The 24,939-nt window shown below is 53.3% G+C and overlaps 3 protein-coding genes across 3 annotated transcripts; 2 read left to right on the top strand and 1 right to left on the bottom strand.

Annotated features, from left to right (window-relative positions):
* Positions 1–6,031: 6,031 nt before the first annotated feature.
* RIM15 (rim15, signal transduction response regulator) lies at positions 6,032–13,423 on the top strand. The gene is made up of 2 exons (XM_018279426.2): positions 6,032–7,167; positions 7,216–13,423. Exons 1-2 carry the CDS (start codon positions 6,685–6,687, stop codon positions 12,424–12,426), a joined length of 5,694 nt encoding a protein of 1,897 aa, XP_018125899.1. The 5' UTR covers positions 6,032–6,684; the 3' UTR covers positions 12,427–13,423.
* A 640-nt stretch (positions 13,424–14,063) lies between these two features.
* VE01_10018 (uncharacterized protein) lies at positions 14,064–17,371 on the bottom strand. Its single transcript, XM_018279425.2, has 8 exons — positions 16,185–17,371; positions 16,081–16,114; positions 15,906–16,000; positions 15,828–15,849; positions 15,649–15,745; positions 15,581–15,592; positions 15,359–15,527; positions 14,064–15,296 (listed from the first exon to the last, which is right to left on the bottom strand). Exons 1-8 carry the CDS (start codon positions 16,215–16,217, stop codon positions 14,427–14,429), a joined length of 1,332 nt encoding a protein of 443 aa, XP_018125900.1. The 5' UTR covers positions 16,218–17,371; the 3' UTR covers positions 14,064–14,426.
* Positions 17,372–18,088: 717 nt separating this feature from the next.
* Positions 18,089–24,248, top strand: VE01_10017 (uncharacterized protein). The gene is made up of 4 exons (XM_059464119.1): positions 18,089–19,366; positions 19,432–20,140; positions 20,192–22,245; positions 22,370–24,248. Exons 1-4 carry the CDS (start codon positions 18,956–18,958, stop codon positions 22,994–22,996), a joined length of 3,801 nt encoding a protein of 1,266 aa, XP_059319291.1. The 5' UTR covers positions 18,089–18,955; the 3' UTR covers positions 22,997–24,248.
* The last annotated feature ends 691 nt before the right edge of the window (positions 24,249–24,939 follow it).

Below are 24,939 nucleotides of genomic sequence, written 5' to 3'. Positions count from 1 at the left end.
TGATATTTTCATTGGTCTAATCATGCAGTTCTTCAAAACTTTAATAATCCTTGCGACGATCCCGCTTGCGTTTGCGTCAGCTCAGAGTTTTGTTAGCATTATATCCCTTGCACCCTTTAAAAAGAGGAAGAAGGCTAATGATATTAACATATCTGATATCTAGAGCTATCTACTTGGAAGAAGGTGCAAAGTGTGCATTCTACACGTATGTTTTTATCTCTTCTTTGACCTACAGCTTTCTATCCCCATTATTCATCACCCTGTTGCTAATAAAAATATATACACAGAGCTAAGACATGTTATGATGGCAAAGGAGATAATTACGTGTATGTGTCTGCGGGGTGTCATCCTATCTCGGAGTGGAAGGATCCTCTTTCGTTCAAGTGCCTACCGGCGTTTGAGAGCCCCTGATAAAGGGATAGATGGGCGGGATAGAGGAATGCTCTGGCGACGCTGAGTCGTACACTGAGTGTGGCCTTGCACGTAAGACAGTAGCTGATCCCTAACTATTCTGGCTACTATTGGTCTTATGTATAAGACATGATAAAATCCTGTCATCTATATATGCTGGTAGAAAGCCGTTTTGATTGTGCAGTTCAGGGGGTTTGTTGTTAGTACTATCCTTTCGCCCCCTTAAATAGAGAAGACCAACTAAACCACTACAGGCCTCCACTCACTCGGATCTCGAGTGCAGTCCAGACACCCTCCAAAACTTTATACCAGGCAGCACATGTCAGAATATTCGTCTTAGCAAAATACAGTAAGCGGTCGCCGTGCAGCTCTATCCTCTCATAATAGAAAGCTTTTAAACTGACGCGTGAACAACATTAGATCCATCAAGTTTGACGTCGACGATACTACCATATGCAATTTCTTCACGGGGTATGTTTTATTTCTCTTCTCCTTTTCTTCCTCTCCTGCTCCTCAAACAGAGAGTTATCTTGCTAGTGTTGGCTTATCCCCCATTGGACTTATTATCTTATTTTGTTGTCGGTTTACTAAATCAAATCTCCGCCACAGGAACGAAATTTGCACAAATGACACAGAGGAACACCGTCTGAAGCAGAGATGCTATCCCCTATCGTATTTTAAGGGGGCTCGTTCATTCTCCTGTTACAAGAGCAAGAACCGATAGAAGGGGGATACGAGAGGGGAGGGAGTTGAGATGGTAAGTCGTACGACGAGTTTCATGAATCCTAATTACATTAGAAATGATTGGTCTTATATGTAAGACATGGTGAATTCTGCTATCTACAAAAGTTGGCAGGAAGTCGCCTCAATTGCTCAGTAGACTTCCAACTCCATCGCCTTACTTCCCGTTGTCCAATTCCAAATACTCCAACCATGCATTTCCTCAAGACTTCAATGCTCCTAGCGGCCATCCTCGGGCTTGCTTCAGCCCAGTTCAGGGGGTCTATTGTCAGTGCTATCCCTTCGCTCCCTTAAATGAGAGGGAAAGCTAATAAAACCACTACAGGGCTCTACTTATACGGATCTCAAGTGCAAGACAGGCACTATCAAACCCTCGATGATAAGCGAAATGTGCCAGACTGTTGGTCAAAACAAAATACAGTAAATGACCGCTGCCCAGCTCTGCCATATCTATACTAGGGAGCCTTTAAACTGACGCATAAACAACACTAGATCTATTAAGTTAGACCTGCGAAGTAGATGCAAATTCTACACCGAGTACGTTTTCTCTCTCTTCTTCTCCGCCTGCTCCCTAGACCTGAGTTCTTCTGCTCGTATGAATGCTTATCTTTCTTTGCATTTTTTTATTTTATTTGTGTCGTTGTCGTTGCCGTTGTCTTACTAAATCGAATCCCCACTACAGGAGCGACTCTTGCAACGAGAAAACCAAATCGAACGATCACGTCCTGGGACGGCGGATATGCTATCCCTTGACGAATTTTGAGAACGCCCATTCATTCTTATGTTCCATACACTCGGGGCTCTTGGAGGGGGGGTCGGCTTCTCCCGCCTAAACGTTCACGTTAGGAGCAAACCGACTCGGGTTTGAAAAAGAAGAAGAGGGCGAGAGCGAGGGGGAGAAGAGAGAAAGGAAACATACATACCACGTGTGAAGGCTTGGTGAATGTTTCCCAAAAAGGGCGCTTGTTCGTCCTGCTTGGAAGTAGATTAGCATCATCAATTATACAATCAATCTATCGGCGGTAGAAATTGCGATTCCAATCCCAATACCATCCTTAGCTTCTAATTCTCTCAATCCAAACTGAAATCCCCATCACTATATGCTTCTAGTCAAAATTGCGGAGAGAGGGGGAGGTTGCTCGTCACATGATAGGGAGGGCCAGAGCTATGGTGGAGTAGTGGGCTGGCATCCGTCATCCGTCATCCGTCATTCGTCATCTGTCGATGGGAATGGGAATGCGATTCCGCATCAGATTCCAAAATAGCTTCGATCGAATTTCAATCCCCATCAGATTCCAATGCCAGCCCCCGCCGTTATCACATCCCAAAGTCAATCTCCATCCCAATATACCTCATCCCCCTATTACACATTCCAATCCCATCCCCACCTCTCAATCCCCATCCCCGCCTTCCCCAACCCCTCCCCGCTAGAAACCCAAAGAATTCGCCACCGTCACCCCGATCGCCATAACCCCCTCCCCCAGCTTCCCCATCAAGGGGATCAGCGCGGTCCTCCCTACTTCTCCCCACAGTTTTAGTAGTGATATACCTTACAGCGGCGTCCCGATCGCCCCCTTTGACGACTGCCGAGTGTGAGGGTGTCACGTGGCCGTCTTGTTTTTTTGCTGCAGCTCCTTACTATCTATTGATAGGGTGATGCACGCCTCCTCCCCTCCTTTACTAGTTGGGAGTAGCCATGCAGTGTTGTATCCCCCGTAGATGCACAGGAGTTAAGTTAAGTCAGTTCAGTGCAGCAGCCCAATCCAATCCAATCCAACACTCCATCGCCACAACAAAGCAAGCGATGCCAATGCATCATCGCCACACATCACATACGTAGTCCCAAACCCAATCCAATCCAATCCCGTAGCTTAACGTAACTTTTTAGCTTGCCGGGGGTCAGGAGACCCCATCGATTCGCGATGAGGTTAGTAAGTGCGGGTGGAGGGGCGCCGGGTTCCGAGGTGTGGGGTGCGTGTGTGTGGGTTAGTGTGGTGTGGTGGGGGAGGGGGTGGGAAGGGCGTTTTTGGGTGGGGATGTTGTCTTGGTTTGGTTTGCCACTGTCTGTGGGGGAGGGGGTGGTGGTGGTGGTCTAGACTATTGGTGGTGGTGTTGCTAACAATACCACTGCTACTAACGATAAACAATACTAAAGGGACTGACGATACTACTCTGCCATAAAGGTGTGGCTGTCAACAATGTTAATACTACTACTAATAATACGCCACTTTTAAAACTCCTGACACTTCCAACACACGAGAGTCGGCAGATGGCTACTGCATGTAGTGGCTGCCAATCCCATCCTACTCCTCTGGCACTTCTTTGGCAATGCGAGGACGGGTTTTATGTGATGTGGGCGTACGTACAACCCGTTGATCAAATGACGCCAGCTCCACGCCTTCAATAACCCTCTCTGCACTGGGCTTAGGGGGGACTGGAACCGGGTAAGGAAGATGGGTGCCGCTCTTGCATGATCGTGGATAGGCCCTCGTTACGATGTCTCGGCCGGCGTTGGATAAGCTCGTCCCCCGTCCCTCTCCATCCCCGTTGACCACTTCCTTCCCGATAAGGGGAATGACCCCAGAGCGGGTTCCCTAGATCGAGATTCCCGGATAGAACAATCGAATCGAATAAATTTCAATCAATCAACTCGCTACGGCTTCGTCACACACAAGACACACACCCTCGGGGCGGGACGAAAGGGACGAAAGGGATGGAGCCGAGATAGGGGATACAGGTCTCGTCATTTGTACGTAGGTTGAATGTGTGAGAGTGGTCATTTATAGGATGGTTGACTGACTCTAGACCGATGTGGATGGGACTGGGGACTAGGGGCTGGGGATGCACGTTCCACCTCCCGCGCTGCAGATGGGGGGCTTGGCTGCGATCGCAGGAGGGGTGGAGGGGGGAGCGGTGTGGAGTGCCCTGCTTGCTGCGGGGTTGACGCCATTCTGGTGCCGCTGGAGGGTTGTCGATAGATAGACAGTTGGTTGTATAAGGTGTCCTAGTCTAGGGGGGGGTGTTTATGGTGTGTAGGGGAGGAAAAGAGGGTAAACAAATATAACCCACGCTATATGGACGGGGATGGGGGCCCCTAGGATGAAGGTAGGGCGGCATCTAGCTAGGGAGAAGGGTTCTGGAATGTAATGGTGGGCTATGACGAGACGCTGTCTTAGGGGAGGGGAGGGGGGCGGGAGGCAGCATCAGACGACTTGGCGGGGGGTGGAGTGAGTGGTTCGGGTGGTTCGGATGGGGTTACAGTGGGAGCTTGGGGTAGTTGCTAGGCGTGTCTGGGATGTCTGAGGGAGAGGCCGCGAGACATGTGTGGAGGTACAGCGGCGGGATCGGGGGGATGGGGGGGAGTGTGTTAGTATAGTAGTATTGGTAGTGTTAGTAAGGTTAGGAGGGTTAGGAGTGAAGACAGGCAAGGGACGGTGAGACTTAGGGTTGGTGATTGTTTGAGCTGGAGCAGGAAGGGGGTGGGTGTGCGTGTGTGTGTGTGTGTTCGACTCAGATGCGTGCAGCCGCCTGTATGGTTGTGTGGACGCAGAGCGGCGAGTGATGCACGGTACACGAAGGTGCAGTGACGCACATCATCGATATTGTGCTCTGTAGTGCAGATGTGCAGGTGTGCATCTGCGGACAGGATCTTGCTTATCGGCAGCAGGAGCAGTCAGTGGTGCCGAGGAATTTTGTTTGTTTCAGGTTGGTGGTGTTAGAGGGAGGGTGTAATCTGGGTAAATGCGCGGATCTGGTAGGTTTGATATGAGATCTGCGAGGATGGATGGGGTTTAACGGTGTTACTTACTTATCTATCTGTTAGGATTGTTTAGATGAGGGCAGGATGGGATTGAGGGTGTTTGTTGGTTGGGGATGGGATGATGGGGTGATCTGAGGGGTTGACCAATGCAGAATGTGGTAACTGCGCGGCTTGAACACGATGCCGTTTGGGAGCTGCTTTTACTCGGTTTGTATGTATGTACTGTATAGATAGTCAGTACTCAAATGCCGTGGGAGCTGTTTTGTATTCACTTAATGCCGTTGGTATGTATTGTCGTGGAAACCGCAGGACTGCAGGAGGACGACGGAATAGAGAGCCCTGAATAACTAGAATTGAATAACAACAACAAAATTGTAGGGTCCAACAATAACAATAACAATCACAACAACAGAAAATAACAAAAAATAACAAAAAATAACAAAAGTTTTGTTTATAATAGCCTCTGGTATACCTTACTATGACTCTCTGGTATGACTGTGCATGAAGGGGGGGATCCATCCATGGGAAAGGTACATATATAGCTGAGCTGAGCACTCTAATATACTACTAATATACTAATATAGCTGTTGTTTCGAGTTTCTGATACGCTCTCGCCCAATCAGTTCATGCTAAACTGCTAAACTAAGCACTCTGGTCGGTTAACGGTTACTGCTTAACGGCTGTTTATGCTGCTTTGTGCTGCTTCTTGAGCATATTACGGGACGATAGGGCCCATTTATCTATCTGCACGGTCAAGGATTACCCTTCTAGCTGCACCTTAGCTGCTCCCAAGCTGCACTACAGCTCCCTAGACGGCCATCCCATTGGTCGGTTCATCTATTATATATTACGTGCATCCTCTTCTTCCTAGCACTAGAGTACCGTAACCCTGTAAAATGGCCGTGAACCGTGACAATAGAGTAATCAATGGTCATCGCGCTTTAACTACGATATGGAACTGAAGAGTGATTCTTAAGCAAAATCTGCTCCTCGGACGCGTTCTACTGCATTAATCAGTCCGTTCGGCGATGCCCGTAGCGTGTAAAACTATACCCGTATTACCAATACCCATACCCGTACCCATAGACGAATAACAAGCTCCCATGGCGCTGAACTATAGCACTATACTGCCCTGCACACTGCACCGTCTATGTACCTACCATCGTTAGAGACATCCGTCCCTAGACCACCACACCCAAAACCGACCCCATCGCCAAATTATTTCCACACAACACCCAACCCACCAGTTCACACCCACGATAAACTTCACGACAACCTCGACAACAACAACACACAAAACGACAACCTAACGACAATCTGCAATCCTATCAACCATCAGCTCAAGGCCACAACTTCACTGTTCGCTCGGTCCCATTGAGCCCCCATCGTCAACCGTAGCAACACATGCGTTGAGCGACAACCCACCCGGTCCCGCCGTGAACACCACACACCAAGGTCACCCACCACGCACACCCGCCCACGCCAAACGGGCACCCACCAACTCTCCCACCACAACCACACCAACCCAAGAAAGCCTACGCTCCTCCGAAAAATGCAAGCAGTCACCACAACGAGGACTAGCTAGACACAACCTCCTCAGCCCATGCACGGCCCACCCCGGCGTGAGCACCGCTTTATGGCCTGGGCGCGCGCGTCGCGGACGTCCTGCGCAGCACGCTGATAACGAGAGGAGGGGGATTGATTGGGGATCCATTCATGTCGACGCCGGATAGCGGGGACAACACCACCACGACAATCACCTCGGCAGGACAATGGAGACACCGGATGGGACGCTGGCGCCGCCGGCGGTGACGGCGCTGCGGGGCACGGGCGCGGCGATGGAGAGGACGCTGAGTGGGGATATGAGGCTCGAGAGGCAGGATTTGAGGGAGGCGGCGGAGCAGACGCTGAATGTGATTCTGGATTTGGGGCTGGATGGGGTGGTGAGGTGGGTGAGTCCCAGCTGGACGGATGTGATTGGGACGGCGGTGGAGGGGGTGCAGGGACACAGCATTGGGGAGGTGGTGGAGGCGGGGGAGGAGGTGTTTGGGAAGGCGGTTGAGGGGATGAGGGGGGATGCAATGAGGAGTCAGATTGTGAGGTTTGAGCTCGAACTGGGCGAGGCTTCGAAATTGCTGAGGGTGAGAGAAGCGGGGGAGGAGGGGGATGAGGAGGCGGAAGAGGTGAGGGAGACGGTTGATTTGGAGGGGCAGGGGATTATGGTGTATGATCGCTCGACGGGAGAGGAGAGCCATGTAAGTTTTGGATACGAAATTCGAGGGATTGGAGGCTAATTTGTACAGACTATGTGGATGATCAGGCCATGGGTCGAACCGCGCGAACTCAAAATCGACCTACCGAGTATAATAGTCGAGAGTTTGGGATCGGGAGCAGAGGTGCTGGCGAGCCATCTCAACATGCTCGCTGAGGCCGGACTCGACGACCCGGCACACCACCCACCGCCTCCCCCGGTCCTATGCCGAATCTGCGAGCGACAAATACCACCGTGGTGGTTCGAGAAACATACCGAGTTATGTCTACAAGAACACCAGGCCGAGATGAAGGTGCAAATATGCCAAGAGAACCTCACAGAACATCGCCACGCCATTGTAAAGGTGTTGGATGCGTTGGAGGCGAGAAAGAGCCGCCCATTATCTACAACCGAGATGCCATTATCCTCACCCCAGGCAGAATACAAAGGAATGCCCATCGGCCCCACCTCCCAGCACAGCTCAGCATCTGGAAGCTCCTCTCCAGCACCCAACCGACCATCGCGCGACCCCTCAGCGTCAAAAAGCAACCACACACGCGCCCGCTCCTTCGCCGTCCGCCGCCCACAAGCCCGCATCGTCGAGCTCCTCCTCGATCTCTGCGACACAGCCATCGAAATCGGCACCCCGGCCATCAAAGAAGTCTCCTCGCAGATCGGGGAATTCCGCACCCAATCCCCCGCCTCCGAGTCCCGCGTCTCGCAGGTCCTACAGTGGCAGTCTCCTAGCACGAATACGCTCGATCAGGAGCAGGGACTCGCGCTGCTGTGTGCGGATAGCGAGAAGGCGGCTAAGGAGAAGGTGGATGCGGTGCTGAGGCATCGGGGGATCCTGGAGTATAGTGAGAGGATCCGCGGGGAGTTTGCGCTGATTGTGCAGGATTGTATTGATGAGGCTGTACGCAAGGCGGCGAGGTTCGCGGCGGGACTGGATACGGATTCTATGGATGAGGATGATGATGTGCCAGAACACGATGATAGTTTCTTTAGAGGCTCGTTTGACGGACCGTCCACACTGGCGGCGGCGCTGCGAGAGGCGGAGATGAAACAGCACGAAGAACGACTGAGCAGGTCGTCACAAGCAGTCTCTACCACCGGCTCGAGTAGTCCGAAAGAGTGTCCTACACCACGCTCCCACGCAGGGACTCTGAGCATGCTCACACAAGCACGACACTCATCCCGTGCTTCCGCTGGGCCTTCACGCCGCGGCTCGCTCTACTTCGAGAGCGGCAACGATGACAGTGATAGCAGTATCCGCTCCTCATCCGTTATGTCTCGCCCCACGCGCATCGAATCACCCGTTTCTGAATTCGGTGACCTTCGCCGAGCGGCCAGCTCCCGCCAGCGCAACCGTCGCAGCATGGTCCTCCCAGGCCACCGCTCCAGCTCCCCGCAGCGACAGGAATCGCCGTCGCGGCCTGGTGGAGGAATTAGCTCGTCACCGCTGCGGATTGCGAAACCTCGTTCGCTGGCAACGGGACAACAGGCGATGCGATCACCTGTCACGTCGCCGCTGCTGAGCTATCATGAGTTTGCCTCGCCGTCGCTGGCGCCGCATCACCACAGGCGGCAGTCGTCGGCAACAGGATCGGTGCCGCCGCCGTCGCCGCGTCTGAATTCAGCGAGTGTACCGCAAGCGCGTGCTGTGCCGCCATCGATTAAAGATTTTGAGATTATCAAGCCGATTAGCAAGGGAGCGTTTGGGAGCGTGTATTTGTCCAAGAAGAAGTCGACTGGAGATTACTTCGCAATCAAGGTGCTAAAGAAGGCAGACATGGTTGCCAAGAACCAAGTTACGAATGTCAAAGCCGAGCGCGCCATCATGATGTGGCAGGGCGAGAGCGATTTTGTGGCTAAGCTGTATTGGACGTTCTCGAGCAAGGATTACTTATATCTTGTGATGGAGTATCTCAATGGTGGCGACTGTGCGTCGCTCATCAAGGTCCTCGGTGGCCTGCCGGAGGATTGGGCGAAGAAGTATCTTGGAGAGGTCATTCTGGGAGTTGAGCACCTGCACAGTCGCGGTATCGTGCATCGTGATTTGAAGCCGGATAATCTGCTCATAGACCAGAAGGGACATCTGAAGTTGACTGATTTCGGACTGTCGAGGATGGGTCTGATTGGTCGACAGAAGCGCGTTCTGAGTAGTGCTGGCAGCGAGCAGGCGCCTGATTTATTGAAGCAGGGACCGTTTGCGAGGGCGTCGTCGCTGGCGTCGTCGAGATCGACGTCGTTTGATTTTCAGACCCATCAGTCACCTGGGTCCACACCGATGATGACGCCTGATCTGGGGACTGCGATGGGGCAACCTTCGTACTTCAGCCTGACGCGTGAGAACAGCATGAGCCGCGACTCGCGACAGAGCCAGCGCAGCGATAGCGGGGGAAGTGACACACTCAGCGCTATGTTTAGCAGTTTTTCGCTCACCGAGCCTCAGCAAGTGAGTCCGCGCCCTAGAGAAGGTGAAGAAAATGAGAGCGAGCGGGGATCGCCTGAGATGTTCAGCTTGCAGAATGTGAATAGCCACTCCAGCGTCGATACGAAGAATACCCCACCGCAAGCTAGCATGATGCCACCACCCATGGCACTGTTCGATCCAGATGACAATACACGCCGCTTCGTCGGGACGCCGGATTACCTCGCGCCCGAGACTGTCAAGGGCGAGGGTCAAGATGAGACGAGCGATTGGTGGTCTGTGGGGTGTATCCTGTTTGAGCTACTATATGGTTACCCGCCCTTCCACGGCGACACTCCCGAGCACGTCTTCGAGAACATCCTCGCGCGCAAGATCTCGTGGCCGAGTGAAGACGAGGCTGAAGTCTCCCAAGAGGCTAAGGACCTCATGAACGCGATGCTATGCATGTCGCCCGCCGAACGCCTCGGTGCTAATACCGACGAAAAATTCAGCTCCGGCGCGGAGGAAATCAGGAACCACCCGTGGTTCGCGGATATTAACTGGGATACCCTCCTCCAGGACGAAGCGCAGTTCGTGCCCGTGCCTGAGAATCTAGAAGATACAGAGTACTTCGACAGTCGTGGCGCGACGCTACAATCCTTCGCTGAGGAGATGGAAGATCAAATCTCCCCAGCTGCCGCGACAGCGCCACCGGAGTATCCCCCCGAGCGGCCCCACGACGCTCTGTCGCGAGTCCGCACGCAAATCAACTCCATGAAGCGCGGTCTAATGCCCCTCCACATCCCACCCCACGTGCGAGACCTCAAGAGCCGCCGCCTCAGCGAGCCCGTCATCGCCGACGACTTCGGGAACTTCGCATTCAAGAACCTGCCCGTCCTAGAAAAAGCAAACAAAGACGTCATCCAAAAACTGCGCGCCGAGGCCATCGCAGCACAGAGCAAAGCAGCAGTCGTCAGCCTGGTATCGACGAGTAATAGCGCTATGGTCTCCCCAGTTCCGCCGCTAGAGGGAAGCCCGGTGATTCCGATGCCGCTGCAGCGTACGATGTCGAATGCGAAGGCGGGGAATCGACCATCCTCGCCGTCGCCGAGTCAGGCGAATTCGTCGCCGTCGAGACAGTCGCAGCCGTCGTCGCCGCTGCTGGTGTCGTTTGTGGCGGGGCAGCAGCAGATTGGTGATGGGAATGGGAGGAGGAAGACCTCTAGTACGTCGTCTAGTTTGTCGCAGCAGCAGTCTCTGCAGCCGGGGGGGGGGTTCTTCGATGTCCCACGAATTTCGCCGACGTTGCATAAATCGGGAATCGCGACAGTGTCAACCTCGCCGATTAAGACGAGGGGGATACCCGCCCCTCTGGCGCTCTCACCTGCCAAGGTAGCAGGATCACACAGCACGCCCGGCCGCTCGCGCTCCCAAACCGTCGGGTCCCAAGAAAGCAGTCCCATCACCGTCGGCGACCTCTTCTCGCACCACAAGCGGCGCAGCCAAGTCTTCGACATGTCGCCCTCCAGCTCCGACAACGAAGGCGACAAAGCCAACGCCCTCCTGCGCGTGCAACGCCGCCGCCAATCCTCCCGCCGCCTCTCCCAGATCAACATCTCCGACGGCCCCGTCTTCCGCCCGCTCGACGTGCTGATCTGCGAGGACCACCCCGTGTCGCGGATGGTGATGGAGAAGCTCCTCGAGAAGCTACGGTGTCGCACCATTACCGTGGCGGATGGCGCGGAGGCGACGAGGGTGGCGATGAGCGATATTAAGTTCGATGTCATTATGATGGAATTCAAGCTCCCTGCTGTCAATGGCGCGGATGTGGCGAGGATGATTAGGAGTACTAAGACGGCGAACTCGACGACGCCGATTGTGGCGATTACGGGGTACCTCAAGGAGCTGCAGCAGCCGCATTTCTTTGATGCGTTGGTGGAGAAGCCGCCGACTACTTCGAAGTTGACGGATGTGCTTTGTAGACTGTGTCACTGGAAAGCTCCTGCTCCTGGGCAAGCGGTGCCGCTGCATTACCCCATGCCGTCGGGGCTGAGACAGGAGAGCTTGAGGCTGGATGATAGTCCCAGCTCCGGCTCCTCCGCACGATTGGCGGGGAGCTCATTCCGTGGCTCCAGCCGCGGTGATTCCATCGGCTCCTCCCTCTTCGGGGACGAGTCTTCTGTCGCTACTGACGACGTGGCAGTCATTATTTCTAGAAAGGCGACGGGAGAATGGGACGTCGATAGTGGTCTTGGGATCTCTGAAGACGGCTCACTCCCGCACTCTCACGAGATCCCGAAATTACTCCCTCACCTCTCGGCACCTGCTAGTCTCGAGACGACGCACGAGCCGCCGGGGACGCCATGTCCTGTTCCGCAATCGTCGTCCTTAGCTACGATGCTCAAGCGCCCACTTTCTCCTGCAAGGTTACGCGCAAAACGCGACGCCATCCGCGGCAGCGGTTCCGCCCAACACGCTGAATCCGGGGACGACGAGGACGAGGAGCTTGGCGACACATCAGTCAAAGAGCGATCGCCCAAAGGCAAGACTGGCGCGGGACATAGAGGCTCCAAATTGGGAACGGAGATGATGCGGACTAATAGCCGCGGAAGCGTCGTGAGCGGGTTTGATGTCCCTTATGCCATGGATGGGAGTGCGGGGAGGGGAGAGGATGACCTCGCAGGGGGGATGGAGAAAATGGCACTTACCCCGCCCGCTGAGGAGGGGGGGGATATGGATGAGACTCCTAAACCGAGGAGTTTGTTGGGGACGCCGGGGGAGGAGGGGACGCCGCGTCCTGGGAAGAGAGGGGGAGGAGGGTATTTGAGTGCCGGGGATGCTGAGAGGTGAGGGTAGTTGATGAGGGATGTGGGGTGGAAATTGTGTTTGTTTTGTTTACTGCTTTTTTTTGTACCGATGATGGCGGGGTGGATAGCGAGGCGTTTTTGTGTTATCGGACTGGGATGGGATGGTATGGCGTTTGGGGATGGTGTCACTCTGTCGATTGGAACGACTGACTGACTGAGGAGAGAGACGGGGAGAGGGAGAGCGGAGATGCATTACCGGCGTTTTCAAACTCTCCACACACACACTTGCGTTGGATTTTCTCTTTTCGACAACGCGAAAAGACCTGTCTTCACTTTTTTTCTTGTGTTATAAAAACCTCAATTTGCTGGGTGGAATCGATAATGGGTGCGAGGGGCGGTTCACTTCGGTGCACACTTACTTTTACTTCTTTTTCAACAGCCAACACGATAACCAACAACAACAACAATACAACAACGATGATAGCTACGGCTACGGATATGGATGGAGGATGGATAAGCTGCGGCTACCAACCATCCGACAAATCAACTACCGCTACGGCGACGAAGACTACAATATTTCCTTTCCTTTTACATTTTGAATTTTTCTTTTTACCAACCAGGAGTGGAGGTGTCAGGATACCGCTGCAGTAGACGGGTCCGAAATTTGAACACAAACGAGAGCGAGCCCTTGCAAAAACGCGAATTGGGCCCGGGGGTGGAGGGGGGAGAGAGAGAGAGAGAGAGAGAGAGAAAGGGGGGAGTACAATACAGATCCACTACATGTGTGAATTTTTACCCATAGCAACTGGGGTTTTTTTTCTCTTTTTTTTACCAGCAACAGCATGGCAAGGAGGGGGCTAGTTTGTGTATCTCGCGGAGCGGATGAGTCTAGCTAGATCGCAGATATACAGACAGACAGAGAGACAGGCAAGCTGGTTGTTGGAGATAGGGTAGAGTAGAGAATTTGAAACTACTGAGTCCCATGTTGTGTGCTTTTTGTGGGTGTGATTGTGAAATGTGACTGTGAGGGAGAATGGGGGCGAACATGGGTGTGAATGTGAACAGAGTATGTAAAATTATGTGATAAGTGATGCAGCAAATGGAGACGTGTTTGGTGGTAAATATCATTTATCTCCTCGTCTGCTTGTCTGCTTGTCTGTCTGTCTGTCTGTCTACCACTACCACTACCACTCACTACCACTATCCCCCATCCCGTACGTCGCTCAGGTGATCTAGCCCCCCGTCATAGCTATAACCCCCCTCTCAACCCCTATCAGTAGACCTCCTCGCGGGAAATAAAAATCCGTGCATCTGACTCAATGAACCACTTCCTTTCTTCCTTTCTCCATCCATCCTTGCGATAGAATCTCAATCCCATCTAGCACCCCCGTCCCCTGGCATATCCGTATCATCATATCGTGAAATTCATAACCCCTCCCCACCCTGCTTTCCCAGCAAAAACAAAGCAAAAGCAAACGTAGCCCCGGGAAAAATGTTAATAGCAAAGCAAAGCAGAGCGAGATAATAAAAATACTCCCCCGTTTCACCCACCAATCCATCCATATCCCTTCCTGTCCTTATCCCTTTCCTTATCTCATCCCTATCCCAACCCCTAACCCTATTCCTATCCCATCCCAGTCCCTCCCCATACCAGTCCCTATCCCTGCCCCGATCCCTACCCCCATCCCTTCCTTCCCTTAACACCCTGATACCCCGCTGACCCTGAACCTAACCCCCTAAACCTCAAAAAAGACAGAAAGACAAAAATAAAAGACTCCGTGTGCACCCCCGCTGATACCCCCGCTGATGTGCTGTTTTTACGCCGTTGTGTATGATTGATTGATTGATTGATGGATCTGGTTTGTGTGTTCCTCTGCTGTGCTGCCCGAGCGCCGCGCTGGTGGTGATATCTTTGTGGAAAAAACTGGAAAATGACAAATTGGAAATTGGGAAGATGGGGAGGTGGATGAGGAGAGATGTGGAGGTTGGTGGTGGGGAGGTGGATGGTGGACCTGTGGATGTGAGTTTGGCACAAAGCGGAACCTACTCCAAACTCCTCTGCACCGCCCTCCTCAACAACCGATTATACGCCTTCCTCTCATCCTGCGTCCCCCAATACAACTTCGCCGCCTCGGGATTAACCAGCGTCCTCGGATCATACGGCGGGCTCTCCTCCTCCAACGCCTCAATGATCCCATCAATATGGCTCTTAATATCATCGCTCCTTGTTGCCGTATAGCAGGGCGTCCCATCGCGGGCAATACGGTGGTGGAAGAGACTAGTCTCGAAGCGCGCGCGCGGTTGCTCTTCCGGGAAGCGGGGAGAGAGACGGAGAGTGATGCGGAAGAGACCGCCGTCGAGATTGGTCATCGGGCGGCCGAAGTAGGTTATCGCCCAGACGAAGGGGTTGGAGTCTACGAGCTCGATGTCGAGGGTTACAGCTGAGTCGCGCTTGTATGCCTCGACGACCTGCTCGTACTGGCGCTGCAAGTTCGCCGCTACACCGCTGTCTTTCTTCTTCTGCGCGAGCCCCTCATCCGCCCAGCGATGCGTCTCAGCATTCAGCGTACCCTTGATCATCTCAAGTCGGCGCGTAAGTTCAGTATAATTGAACTTCCCAACCATGTCGTTGCCCTGCCCCTCGAAGGGCATGCGCGCGAAGAGCTGGCCGTCTGTGACTTCCTCGCGGGCCTTGCGGATGGCGAGGAGGTAGGAGTCGTAGTACCAGAGGAAGCGGCGCTTGCAGAGGTCTTTGAAGGGCTCGAATGCTGTGAGGGATTCGTCGGAGTTGGAGTCGAGGGAGTCGGAGTCGGAGTCGGTGGTGAGGGGGGGGAGGATGGTGCCGTTGGCGGCGATGCCGAGGTATTCTTCGAGGCGTTGGATGATGGAGATTCGGAGGGTTTCGTGGCGGATCTGGGGTGTGTTAGCAGGGTTGTTTCGGTGGGGGGTGTTTGGTATGAGGTTGGCTGGCTTACCTTCATAACGTAGTTCTTTTGGTTCTGTTTGTCTTCTGAGCTCTTGGCGGACTCGTAGCCGGGCTCGTTCTCATAGGGGTTGGAGGACATGAGGCTTTGGATGGAGATTAAGATCGATTCGAGACCTTGGGCTGATGACCATTCCTCTCCTCTTTCTCCGCGCCAGGTGCTGAGATCGTACGTTAGTAGATATCTTGCATTATAGGGCTGGGGTGAAGTTACCCAAGAATTGACCTAGTTTCATGTCAGTATAGTTCTCAGAATATACTCCATTGCCGGGATTAACTTACAGGCACACCTTCCCCTGTGCGTATATGTTGGGGTTGAAGCGGCATCTCCCGCCATTCGTGGTGGTTGCATTGATCGAGGGCGCCTTGGCTGGGTAATCTGTGTGGTGGTTTAGTGTTGGTTCAGTGGTGGCTGCCAGTGAGGCTGCCTGGGAAGGCTAGGGGAGGCTCATGGTACACACCTTTGCCAAACCTGACTGCAAACTACCAGGCTGTCAGAATTGTATATTTTTGAGTAGATATGTATGTCCATCACTCACCTCGAAGAACCCAAACTCGTATGGGGTATCTGGGGGACCTAAGATAATGGCGCGGACGTTTCGAACGTCGACATCTCGGCAGGCAACTCCTATAGCTGTAGAGGGGTCGTGTCAGCCTGAGCCTGGCAGGTATTGGGTATGGAGTATATGATATGAAACTGGGGGGATTCCGTACATAGATCGTTGGACTTCTGGATGCCGCTCAGCTCCTACATGTATTGTCAGTCTGGGGCCCCAACACGTCAAGAGCCAAATGCCCTTCTCGGCGGGGTCACATACCTTTGCGATGCGAATGATTCCGTGGTTTGACATGTTGGCGATATCAGAATGGCTCACTCAGCGAGCTTCTTGTGTTGAAGGTTGAGAGGGGGGAGAAAGCATGAAGAAAGTAGGATGGTAGATCAGGCAACCTGGTGGGCTACCTAACGAGTTTGATTCTGGGTGGGGAGGAGAATGGTGTGGTTTTGAGGATGTTGTGTTGGGTGTGTTGGCTGTTGACTGTTTGGAGTGGTCAGTCAGAAGAGGGAGGGTAAGGCAGAATATGGGCTGGGTATGGGCTGGCAGCGTACTATCAAGGTGTGCGGCTAAGGGAGTTTGGTGGGGGTGTTGGCTTGGTGTGTGCTTCTACCGCTTGCTGGCTCTAAACTGAACTATCCTGATCTAGGGAAAGTGGGAGCGGGCGGGTATTGTGAGGCTAAGGCTGAAAGAGGGATAGTGTGGGAGAGGAGTGTGAGTGTAGGAGAGGGGGAGAGTGTGGCAGATTTGTAGGGAAGAGGGAAGGGCACTGGGGATGACCTGAGGCTGTACTGTGGTGGCAGTTATTGGGATGTACCGAGATGTACCGAGCACGGGGTGCGTATGTAGGAGAGTAGACGCCGTGGATAACACCGATCGACTGCCAACAAATCAACCCCGCGGCTATTTGATCAGGGAGCAAAGAGGAGAGGTAGTAGAGAATAGAGAATATTGTCAGTAGTATAGAGTATAGAGTATAGAGTATATGGAGTATATTTGCATACCTGAGTATGAATGCTGTCTTTGTTCTTCCTGTCTTTGTTCTGTGATATCAGCCTTTGGTTTTGTTGACACTAAGCACTCCCTGTGTCATGCCTGTTGCTGTTTTATGCTTTGTCTGTCAATGTATGTACTGTCTGTTTGATGCTTTATCCGTTGCTGTATGCACCATTTGTTTGATGCTTTATCTGTCACTGCGTGTACTGTCTGTTTGATGCTTCTACACTCTCCTCAGCCTCGACCCTAAGGCTGGCTATATATAAGGCCACACAGATCGGGCATCTGTTCACTAGTGTGTGAATCCCTCCACGTACCATTCCCTCGTTGCCATTCCCTTGTTGTCATTCCCAATTGCCGGTACTCTACCTTTTCAGGCCAGGTGTATTCACGTGATGCTCCGTATCGTCTGTATATATAGTATATATAGAGTATTCAGAGAACTAAATATACTGTAGTCGTCTCGTTCTATGGTACCCAGCCCATATACGATGCATGGCGCTGTTCTGTTCTTAGTCACCTGACTCTAACGGCTCAACTCTTCTCTAGCGTGAGTATATTTATGTCTGTCTGTCTGGCCCATCCATGGTTGCTCCGCAACAGCCACGTGACTGCCACCCCCCTCCCTTAGCTGCAATTGGGCCGCAACGGTAGGCGGTGGGCGGTGGGAAGAAAAAGGAGAAGGGCGAAGGATTAAGGGGGATAAATTTGGAAGCGTGAGGGGGGATCCAATCACTGTACACCACATTCCTCTAAGATCCTCTAAGATCCTCCTATGGTGATGACAAAACGAGAAACTAGAAAATGGCCCCAATGTTCGCTGGCATGTTCGTATACAAACTTATTATAGATAGTAGTAGACAGGTAGGTAGACAGAGAGACAGGTAGACGGGTAGACAGATATAGACAGATAGCATAGGCCACGACACAGTGTACCCTACCATACAATATTGTATGCACAGGTACCTCTAACCCATACTTTTGTAACTCTAACGCCTCCTCCCAGCGCTTGTTTCTTCTTCCCGGCCCCCTTCCTTCGCTAGAGCCAATTCCATACACCCAGAGTCCACACAGCCCACACACCTAACACACTCTACTACTGTGCCGTGCCGCATTTACTTACTCGCTGTCTAAATCTACTTCTGCTGCCTCTCTGCACCCTGCACGGTCCATGTCACTTTCACACCTCGTGCCCGCTGCAGAGTGACTTCAAACACACTACCTCTCTCAGGGTATCCTATGTACCTTGCGACAGAGACGGACTGTGCTTCTTCCCCTTCATCCCTCCTCCTAATCCCTCCTAATCCCTCCTACTCCTCCTAACTCCTCCCCATTCTTCTCCTCCTACTGGCTACTTACTGGCCCTCCTACTGGCCCTCCACTCACCAAACGAAGAAAGTTACTAAAGTTACCTCGTACCTTTAATTACTCCGCAACCTCGCATCTCACAAGTCACAAGTCGCTCAATATAGCACTCTGCTGCAACTACACCACTATACTACCACCACCACCTACTTCACGTCCCTCATGCGCTTACCTCCGTCATCTACATCGAGAGCTTCAATGAATGTGTCTCGCTGCCTCTGTTTGATTCTTCCTCCAGCGTTCAGCCTCGACACCTTCCACGAGCTAGCGTGTTGAGAACAACTCCTCCTCCTCCCGACACAGAGAGAGAGATAGCTCAGGGCCTCATCCAACCGTCCTTGGCAAAACCACAGAGTGGCTTGTCGCGCTTCATTCTCGTGGGATACCAATACCATATCCCGGAGAGCTGCTTCGGCTCCTGTCTCGATACTACTTCGGTGTTTGATCTCCTACAACAATCGCGCTCGTTAATACCCTCGTTTGCTTTCACGCCTGGGCCATACACGACGCCCTTTGCTTCTACTGTTTTGGCTTCGATCTGTCCTGTCCTCCACCACCAACCAAACCACGAGCGAAGTGGCGCATACCCGGCGATACGACCCCTCCGACTCTGATCGCGACAAAGTAGGGAATAAAGGGATACATCAAGCTGGCATACTCTTCTGGCTCCGATAATGGGTCCTCAATCGGAGGGAGGTCCCCCTGGTCCCAGCTGGGCATATGGAGGCCCACCGCCGTCGGGAGAGGATAATCGCTATCAATCCAGTCGGGATATGGGCCCTTCAGGCTACCCACAACAACAACAGCAGCAGCAGCAGAATCTCCCACGCCAAAACCAAAACAATGGCTACGACCAGGCCAATCGAGGACCACCACCACCATCGCTCCAGACCAACCAAAGAATGGACAACATCGCAGGAGACGCACATAAAGACAGTTCCGAACGGGATCGCTCGCGGCACCGTGGCGGAAAGAGGACGGGGAGCGGGCAACTCCGTCTATGCAAGAAGTGCGGCGAGCCCCTCACCGGGCAATTCGTGCGTGCACTCGGCGGCACGTTCCATCTCGATTGCTTCAAATGCAAGGCAAGTCTACCTATCCCGTGTGTTCTATATTTGGAGAAGACTCGGCTAACAGTATCGCTTTGCAGGATTGCGGACAAATCGTCGCGTCAAAGTTCTTCCCGGTAGATGATGAGGGGGGCCAAGGCCAATACCCATTATGCGAAACAGATTACTTTCGACGCTTAGGCCTACTATGCCACCAATGCGGCGGGGCACTGCGAGGCTCGTATATCACGGCGTTGGAGCGCAAGTACCATATAGACCACTTTACGTGTTCGGTATGCCCTACGGTTTTTGGCGCACAGGACAGCTACTACGAGCACGATGACAAGGTCTACTGTCATTACCATTACTCGACACAATTCGCACAACGCTGCAATGGCTGTCAGACTGCGATTTTGAAGCAGTTTGTGGAGATATTCAGGAATGGACAAAATCAGCACTGGCATCCAGAGTGTTATATGATTCACAAGTTCTGGAATGTAAGGCTCGCTGAAGCGTCGTCAGAACCGCCGCCAGAGCGACCCCTCCTCAAAGATGCCTCAGATGTCGAGGCTCGTAATTTGGTACGCGATGAGGAGGAGAGGATGGAAGAGAAGGTGTACAGAATCTGGAGCGTGCTTTCGACGTTCGAGGAGTCCTCGGCGGCGAATATCTCGGATATGCTGCTTCATGTCAGCAACGGTGCCTATGTGGATGGAGTACTTACAGCCAAGAAGTTTATCTGGCATGTTGATCTCCTCTTCAAATCTGCAGATAAACTGGATGCCGTCATATCCCAGCAGGGCGTTAAAGGTACTACGTCGCATATGGCCAGCCGCGATCAGAAGCTAACCCATAGTGCAGGTCTCTCTTACTCGAGAGAAGCGAAACTGTTATGCAAGAAGATAGTCGCGTTCTTTGCGCTGCTGTCGAAAACTCAGGAGACAGGTGTTAGGAAGCTTGGCGTGACACAGGAACTCCTTTCGCTTGTCACGGGATTGGCACATTATCTCAAGCTTCTTATCAGGATATGCCTCCAGGGAGCACTCAGGGTTGAACGCGAAATGAAGAATACCCATGGACTGGACCTGTTCCTGGGCGACCTCGGCGATGTGGACCAAGTCCGAGACGACGAGAAATCTTTGGAGGAGACAACTGGCACGACGGGCCTTGCGGGAGCCGCCTCGGATCAATGCACGCATTGCCAACGGCCTATAGAAGACGAGTGCGCCCTTATTGGCGAGAAGAGGTGGCATCTGTCCTGTTTAAGCTGTAGCGTCTGTTCTCGGGATCTCAGTCATAACCTCGAAGACGTGCGATGGAGCGATTCCGACAGGGTACTATACTGCAACAACTGCCAGAACCGGTCGCCAGATTCCGTTTCTGGATTTACTCACGTTACGCGATTACAGCAATATGTGTTCCTGCTGAGGGTGGCGCTTGCGAGACTGTTGGTGATGCTGAGGAATAGCGGTACGCTGCCACACACTTCTGATAATCCAAACTTGAATGGTTATAATTCACAGGAAGGCCATCGGCTCGGCGAGTCGTCAGATCAACACCCAGCCGCTCTCACGCAGGAGAGTCGGTCTAAATCCTACGGCGGCACGAGCGAGGAGAACCCGCGAGAGTCGTCGTATGAGAACACACTCAACGATGTGAGGAGGTTGCGCAGCACGCGTATGGACAAGCACTTATCTTCGACTATCAAGAAGGCGAGGACGTCGCGTATTATGGATGGACCGGAGAGCCGGAGTGTGCGGCCCGGGTCCGCTGGAGCTGATGGGTCTGATACGAGGAATAACGACTTTCACATCGTGGAGGAGCGGGATAACCAAGGCGAGCCGAGATCGGAACTCTTGTTCGGACACCAGGATGCTCTTACCCTTGATGATATCCCCAGGATCGTCGCGGCTGAGCAAGCAAAGGAGCAGAGGCCGAACGCCTATAAACACGCCCGACACGAGTTATTCAAGACATCTATCACGGAACCCAAGCTACTGAATGGACACCAGAGGACCTACTCCAACGCCAACGAGCTCGACAACCCCAATCTCGAGAGCGAACCCTCCCCACAGCGCGGACCGCCCGGAAAGCGCTATTTCTCCGAACTCACCGCGCTCGAATACTTCATCGTTCGCCACGTAGCCGTATTATCGATGCAGCCCTTACTAGATGGCCACTTCACGCTCGAAGAGCTCTTAGGACTCATCGAATCGCGCAAACCGACATTCTGGGATAAATTCGGCAAGGCGTTCAAGAATGACAGCCGCAAGGGCGCCAAGAAGAAGGGCGTCTTCGGCGTGCCGCTCGAAGCGATCATCGAGCGAGACGGCGCGGACTCAACGGATGGCGTTGGGCCCGGCAGCTTGCGCATCCCGGCCTTGGTGGATGATGCGATTTCGACGATGCGGAAGATGGACTTGTCTGTCGAGGGCGTGTTCCGGAAGAACGGGAATATCAAACGGCTCAACGAGGCGGTGGCGGCGATCGACAAGGACGGATGCGACGCGGTGGACTTATCGAGCGAGAATGTCGTCCAGGTCGCTGCGCTGCTGAAGAAGTACCTTCGGGAGCTGCCTGATCCATTGCTGACGTTTAAGTTGCATCGGCTGTACATCACATCCCAAAAGATCGCGGATGAAGATAAGCGCCGTCGCGTGCTTCATCTCACGTGCTGTCTGCTACCCAAGGTGCATCGCGATTGTCTTGAGATCCTGTGCTCGTTCCTCAACTGGACGGCGTCGTTTCATCAGGTCGATGAGGAGTCGGGGAGTAAGATGGATACGCATAATCTGGCGACGGTGATCGCGCCGAATATCCTGTTTACGAATACGAAGAATGCGGGGATGGATGATAGTTTTTTGGCGATTGAGGCGGTGCATTCGCTTATTGAGTGTAATGACCAGATGTGTGAAGTAAGTTTTTACCCCTTTCCTTTCCCCTCCTCTCCCCTCCTCTCCCCTCCTCTCCCCTCCTCTTCCTCCCCAACCCCCCCAAACAAAAAAAACACCCCCTTTACTAACAACCCCCCCCTTTTAGGTCCCAGAAGACCTCCAATCCATCCTCAACGACTCCTCCCTCTTCTCCAACCCGAGCGACATCACCACCAAAGAAATCCTCAAACGCTACGGCGACATCGCTGCTAACGGCGGGCCCCGCCACACCGTCGAGACAACCCAGGGCCCTGCGCGCTCCCACGACAGTGGTAGTGGTCGCGCACACGCCCACCCGGTCGTGACGCGCGTTGAGACGGAGAACTCGCAGAATGGGACGTGGCAGAACGAAACTAGTGTAAGACACGTTCAAGAGGGGTCCGGTAACGGCGCTGGGGGCGGGTCGGGGGGTAGTCAGGGGCAGGGCCAGAGTCAGACCACCCCGCCGCAGCAACAGTGGCAGGGGCCAGGGGAGGATCTAGAGCACCCGTCGCCGTATGGACAGCGTGATGGGTCGGGGTCGGGGTACCCGAGTAGAGAGAAGTTACCGTTTGTGCAGAGGGAGGGGAATGGCACGCCGGATAGTCATAAGGAGAGGAGTGGGTGGAGGCATTCTGCTTGGGGGAGGAGTGGGGGTGGGGGGGGACAGCAGCAGCAGCAGCAGGGGGGGCCGGGGCAGGGACAGCAGCAGGGACAGCAGAATGGTGGGATGGGGGTTATGGGGACGAGCTAGTCGACCCGGCTTGTTTGACTGTCTCTCTTGATGAATTAATGCGATTGAAAGAAGAGAAAAACCCGACATTGGCGAAAACGCGATACCTCCTTTTTTTTTGCACATAACGAAAGTACATATCTGGATCAATTCAGCGGTTGTTGTTTTGCTGTTTTTTGTTTTTTGAGAGGAGAATGGGGGGATATACCAGAACTCTGCGAGCTGCCATCGACACCATACCATACCATACCCAACTACCGACACTTGAGCTTTTGAGCGAAGAGAAAAAAAAAGCGAAAGTGAGGAGTCCTCACCAAACTCTGCGATTTTGTTTGCGAGGGATTCGATTCGCCACCATGCCGTCAATCAGCAATCAAAAAATACCCTACTTCTTTTCACTCCAAAAATCGAAAATCGAAAATCGAAAAGTCCGCCTTATTCCCAAAATCGCAGCGTTTCCACCTCATCATCCTCATCCCCCCCTATCGTCAAATACGACAACTTGAAACTAGGGGGGTAGGGGCATCTTCTTTACATCCCCCGCTTCGCCCTTCTTTTTCTCCGACTTGGGATGTTTATTTTGCGCGCATTCCCACGGGCGTTTTTTTGTGTTGTGTCCCATGTCGATGGAAAGGGGGAATCGCGATTGGATAGCTTATAATTTTCTTCGACGGGGTATTGTAGTACGCTGCAGTACGCCCACCACCTTTATTCGCTCCCCCCCACCTGCTCGCTATCTCTCTCGCACACCAACGCCGTCGTCGCCGTCGTCGTTCTCAACTCCTTGGATTTCCACGAAGACGCCACCACGAACGACGCCAAACATCCCATTGGAGGCCAGCCATACCGGCTTTGAGTGTTTTTTTTTTTGTGTTGGATTCGGGGATATACTCTCGTGTTTGTTTTTCATGTTGGTGGGGTAGGGGGGCTCAGCGAACGAGCTCTTTTTTGTTACCAGCAGCACCGCTGGAGTGCGGGTGTGGATGCTGGCCGTGCATCTGTTGAGTGGTGTCGAAAATTGTGAGGGGTGGGGGTGGGGGATATAGGATAGCGGCCCTGACGGGGTCCTGATGAAATAGGGGTCCTAGTAGGCCGAGGTTGTGTCGTTCTGAGCGTTATGATGAAGAGGTGGGAGGAGGAGGATGAAAAAGGGAAGATACGCGGGGGGCAGCTCCGCGTCCGTTTGAGTAAAGTAAAGCGCTCTCGCTGGAAAAGGAATGAGGACCAGGGATGGAGATTATGGATGGGGGATCAGGGGCAGGGCAGGGCAGGGCATGGCATCGCGGGGGGGGACGCGGGAGGGACGCGTGCGTGCGTGCGTGCGTGCTTGCGTGCGTGCGTGCGTGCTTGCGTGCGTGCGTGCGTGCCTGCGTGCGTGCCATCTTGTGGTATACTACAGGTGTTAATGTAGAATGAATGAATGGGAGTGTGAATGTTGTAAAGATGGTGTGCTGTTTTTTGGTTGTGTGATGATATGTGATGTGAAATGGTAACTAAATTACAATATATACTATGAGCAACGGATTACGCCAACGCGCAGTCCTCTCCTCGTAGAGCTTATGTTTCCCGGACCCATCGATGTTGAAGCGATACACGCTGCCCCCGAGGTCAGAGGCGTAAATAAATTCGTTCTCGACATCAAGCTGCAATCCAATCGCCTCATGCAGTCCTCCCAAAATTATCTCATACCCCCAGTTTCCGCTCTAACCCCGACTTTCCTGCAGCGGGTCCACAGCGATCCCAAGGCACCAGCGCGTTTGATCAGCCTTGTTTGGGGGGGGGTTGGAATACCCGGTCTGGATTAGATTAGGGTTGTGGGGTCGGAGGCGTTGGGAGGTATGATGAGAACGTCGAGGAGGCGCTGAGGTTAACGCACGACGAGGACGCTATGGCACCACGCGCGCTTCGGGTCGCATCAGCCGCAGGCTACGCGGGTAGCACGATGAACTCACCTCTGATACCCA

Source organism: Pseudogymnoascus verrucosus (assembly GCF_001662655.1).
Source record: "Pseudogymnoascus verrucosus strain UAMH 10579 unplaced genomic scaffold scaffold_67, whole genome shotgun sequence".
NCBI lineage: Eukaryota > Fungi > Ascomycota > Leotiomycetes > Thelebolales > Thelebolaceae > Pseudogymnoascus > Pseudogymnoascus verrucosus.
The sequence above is the reverse complement of the archived record's forward strand: the minus strand, read 5'-3'. Positions and strand labels throughout refer to the sequence as shown.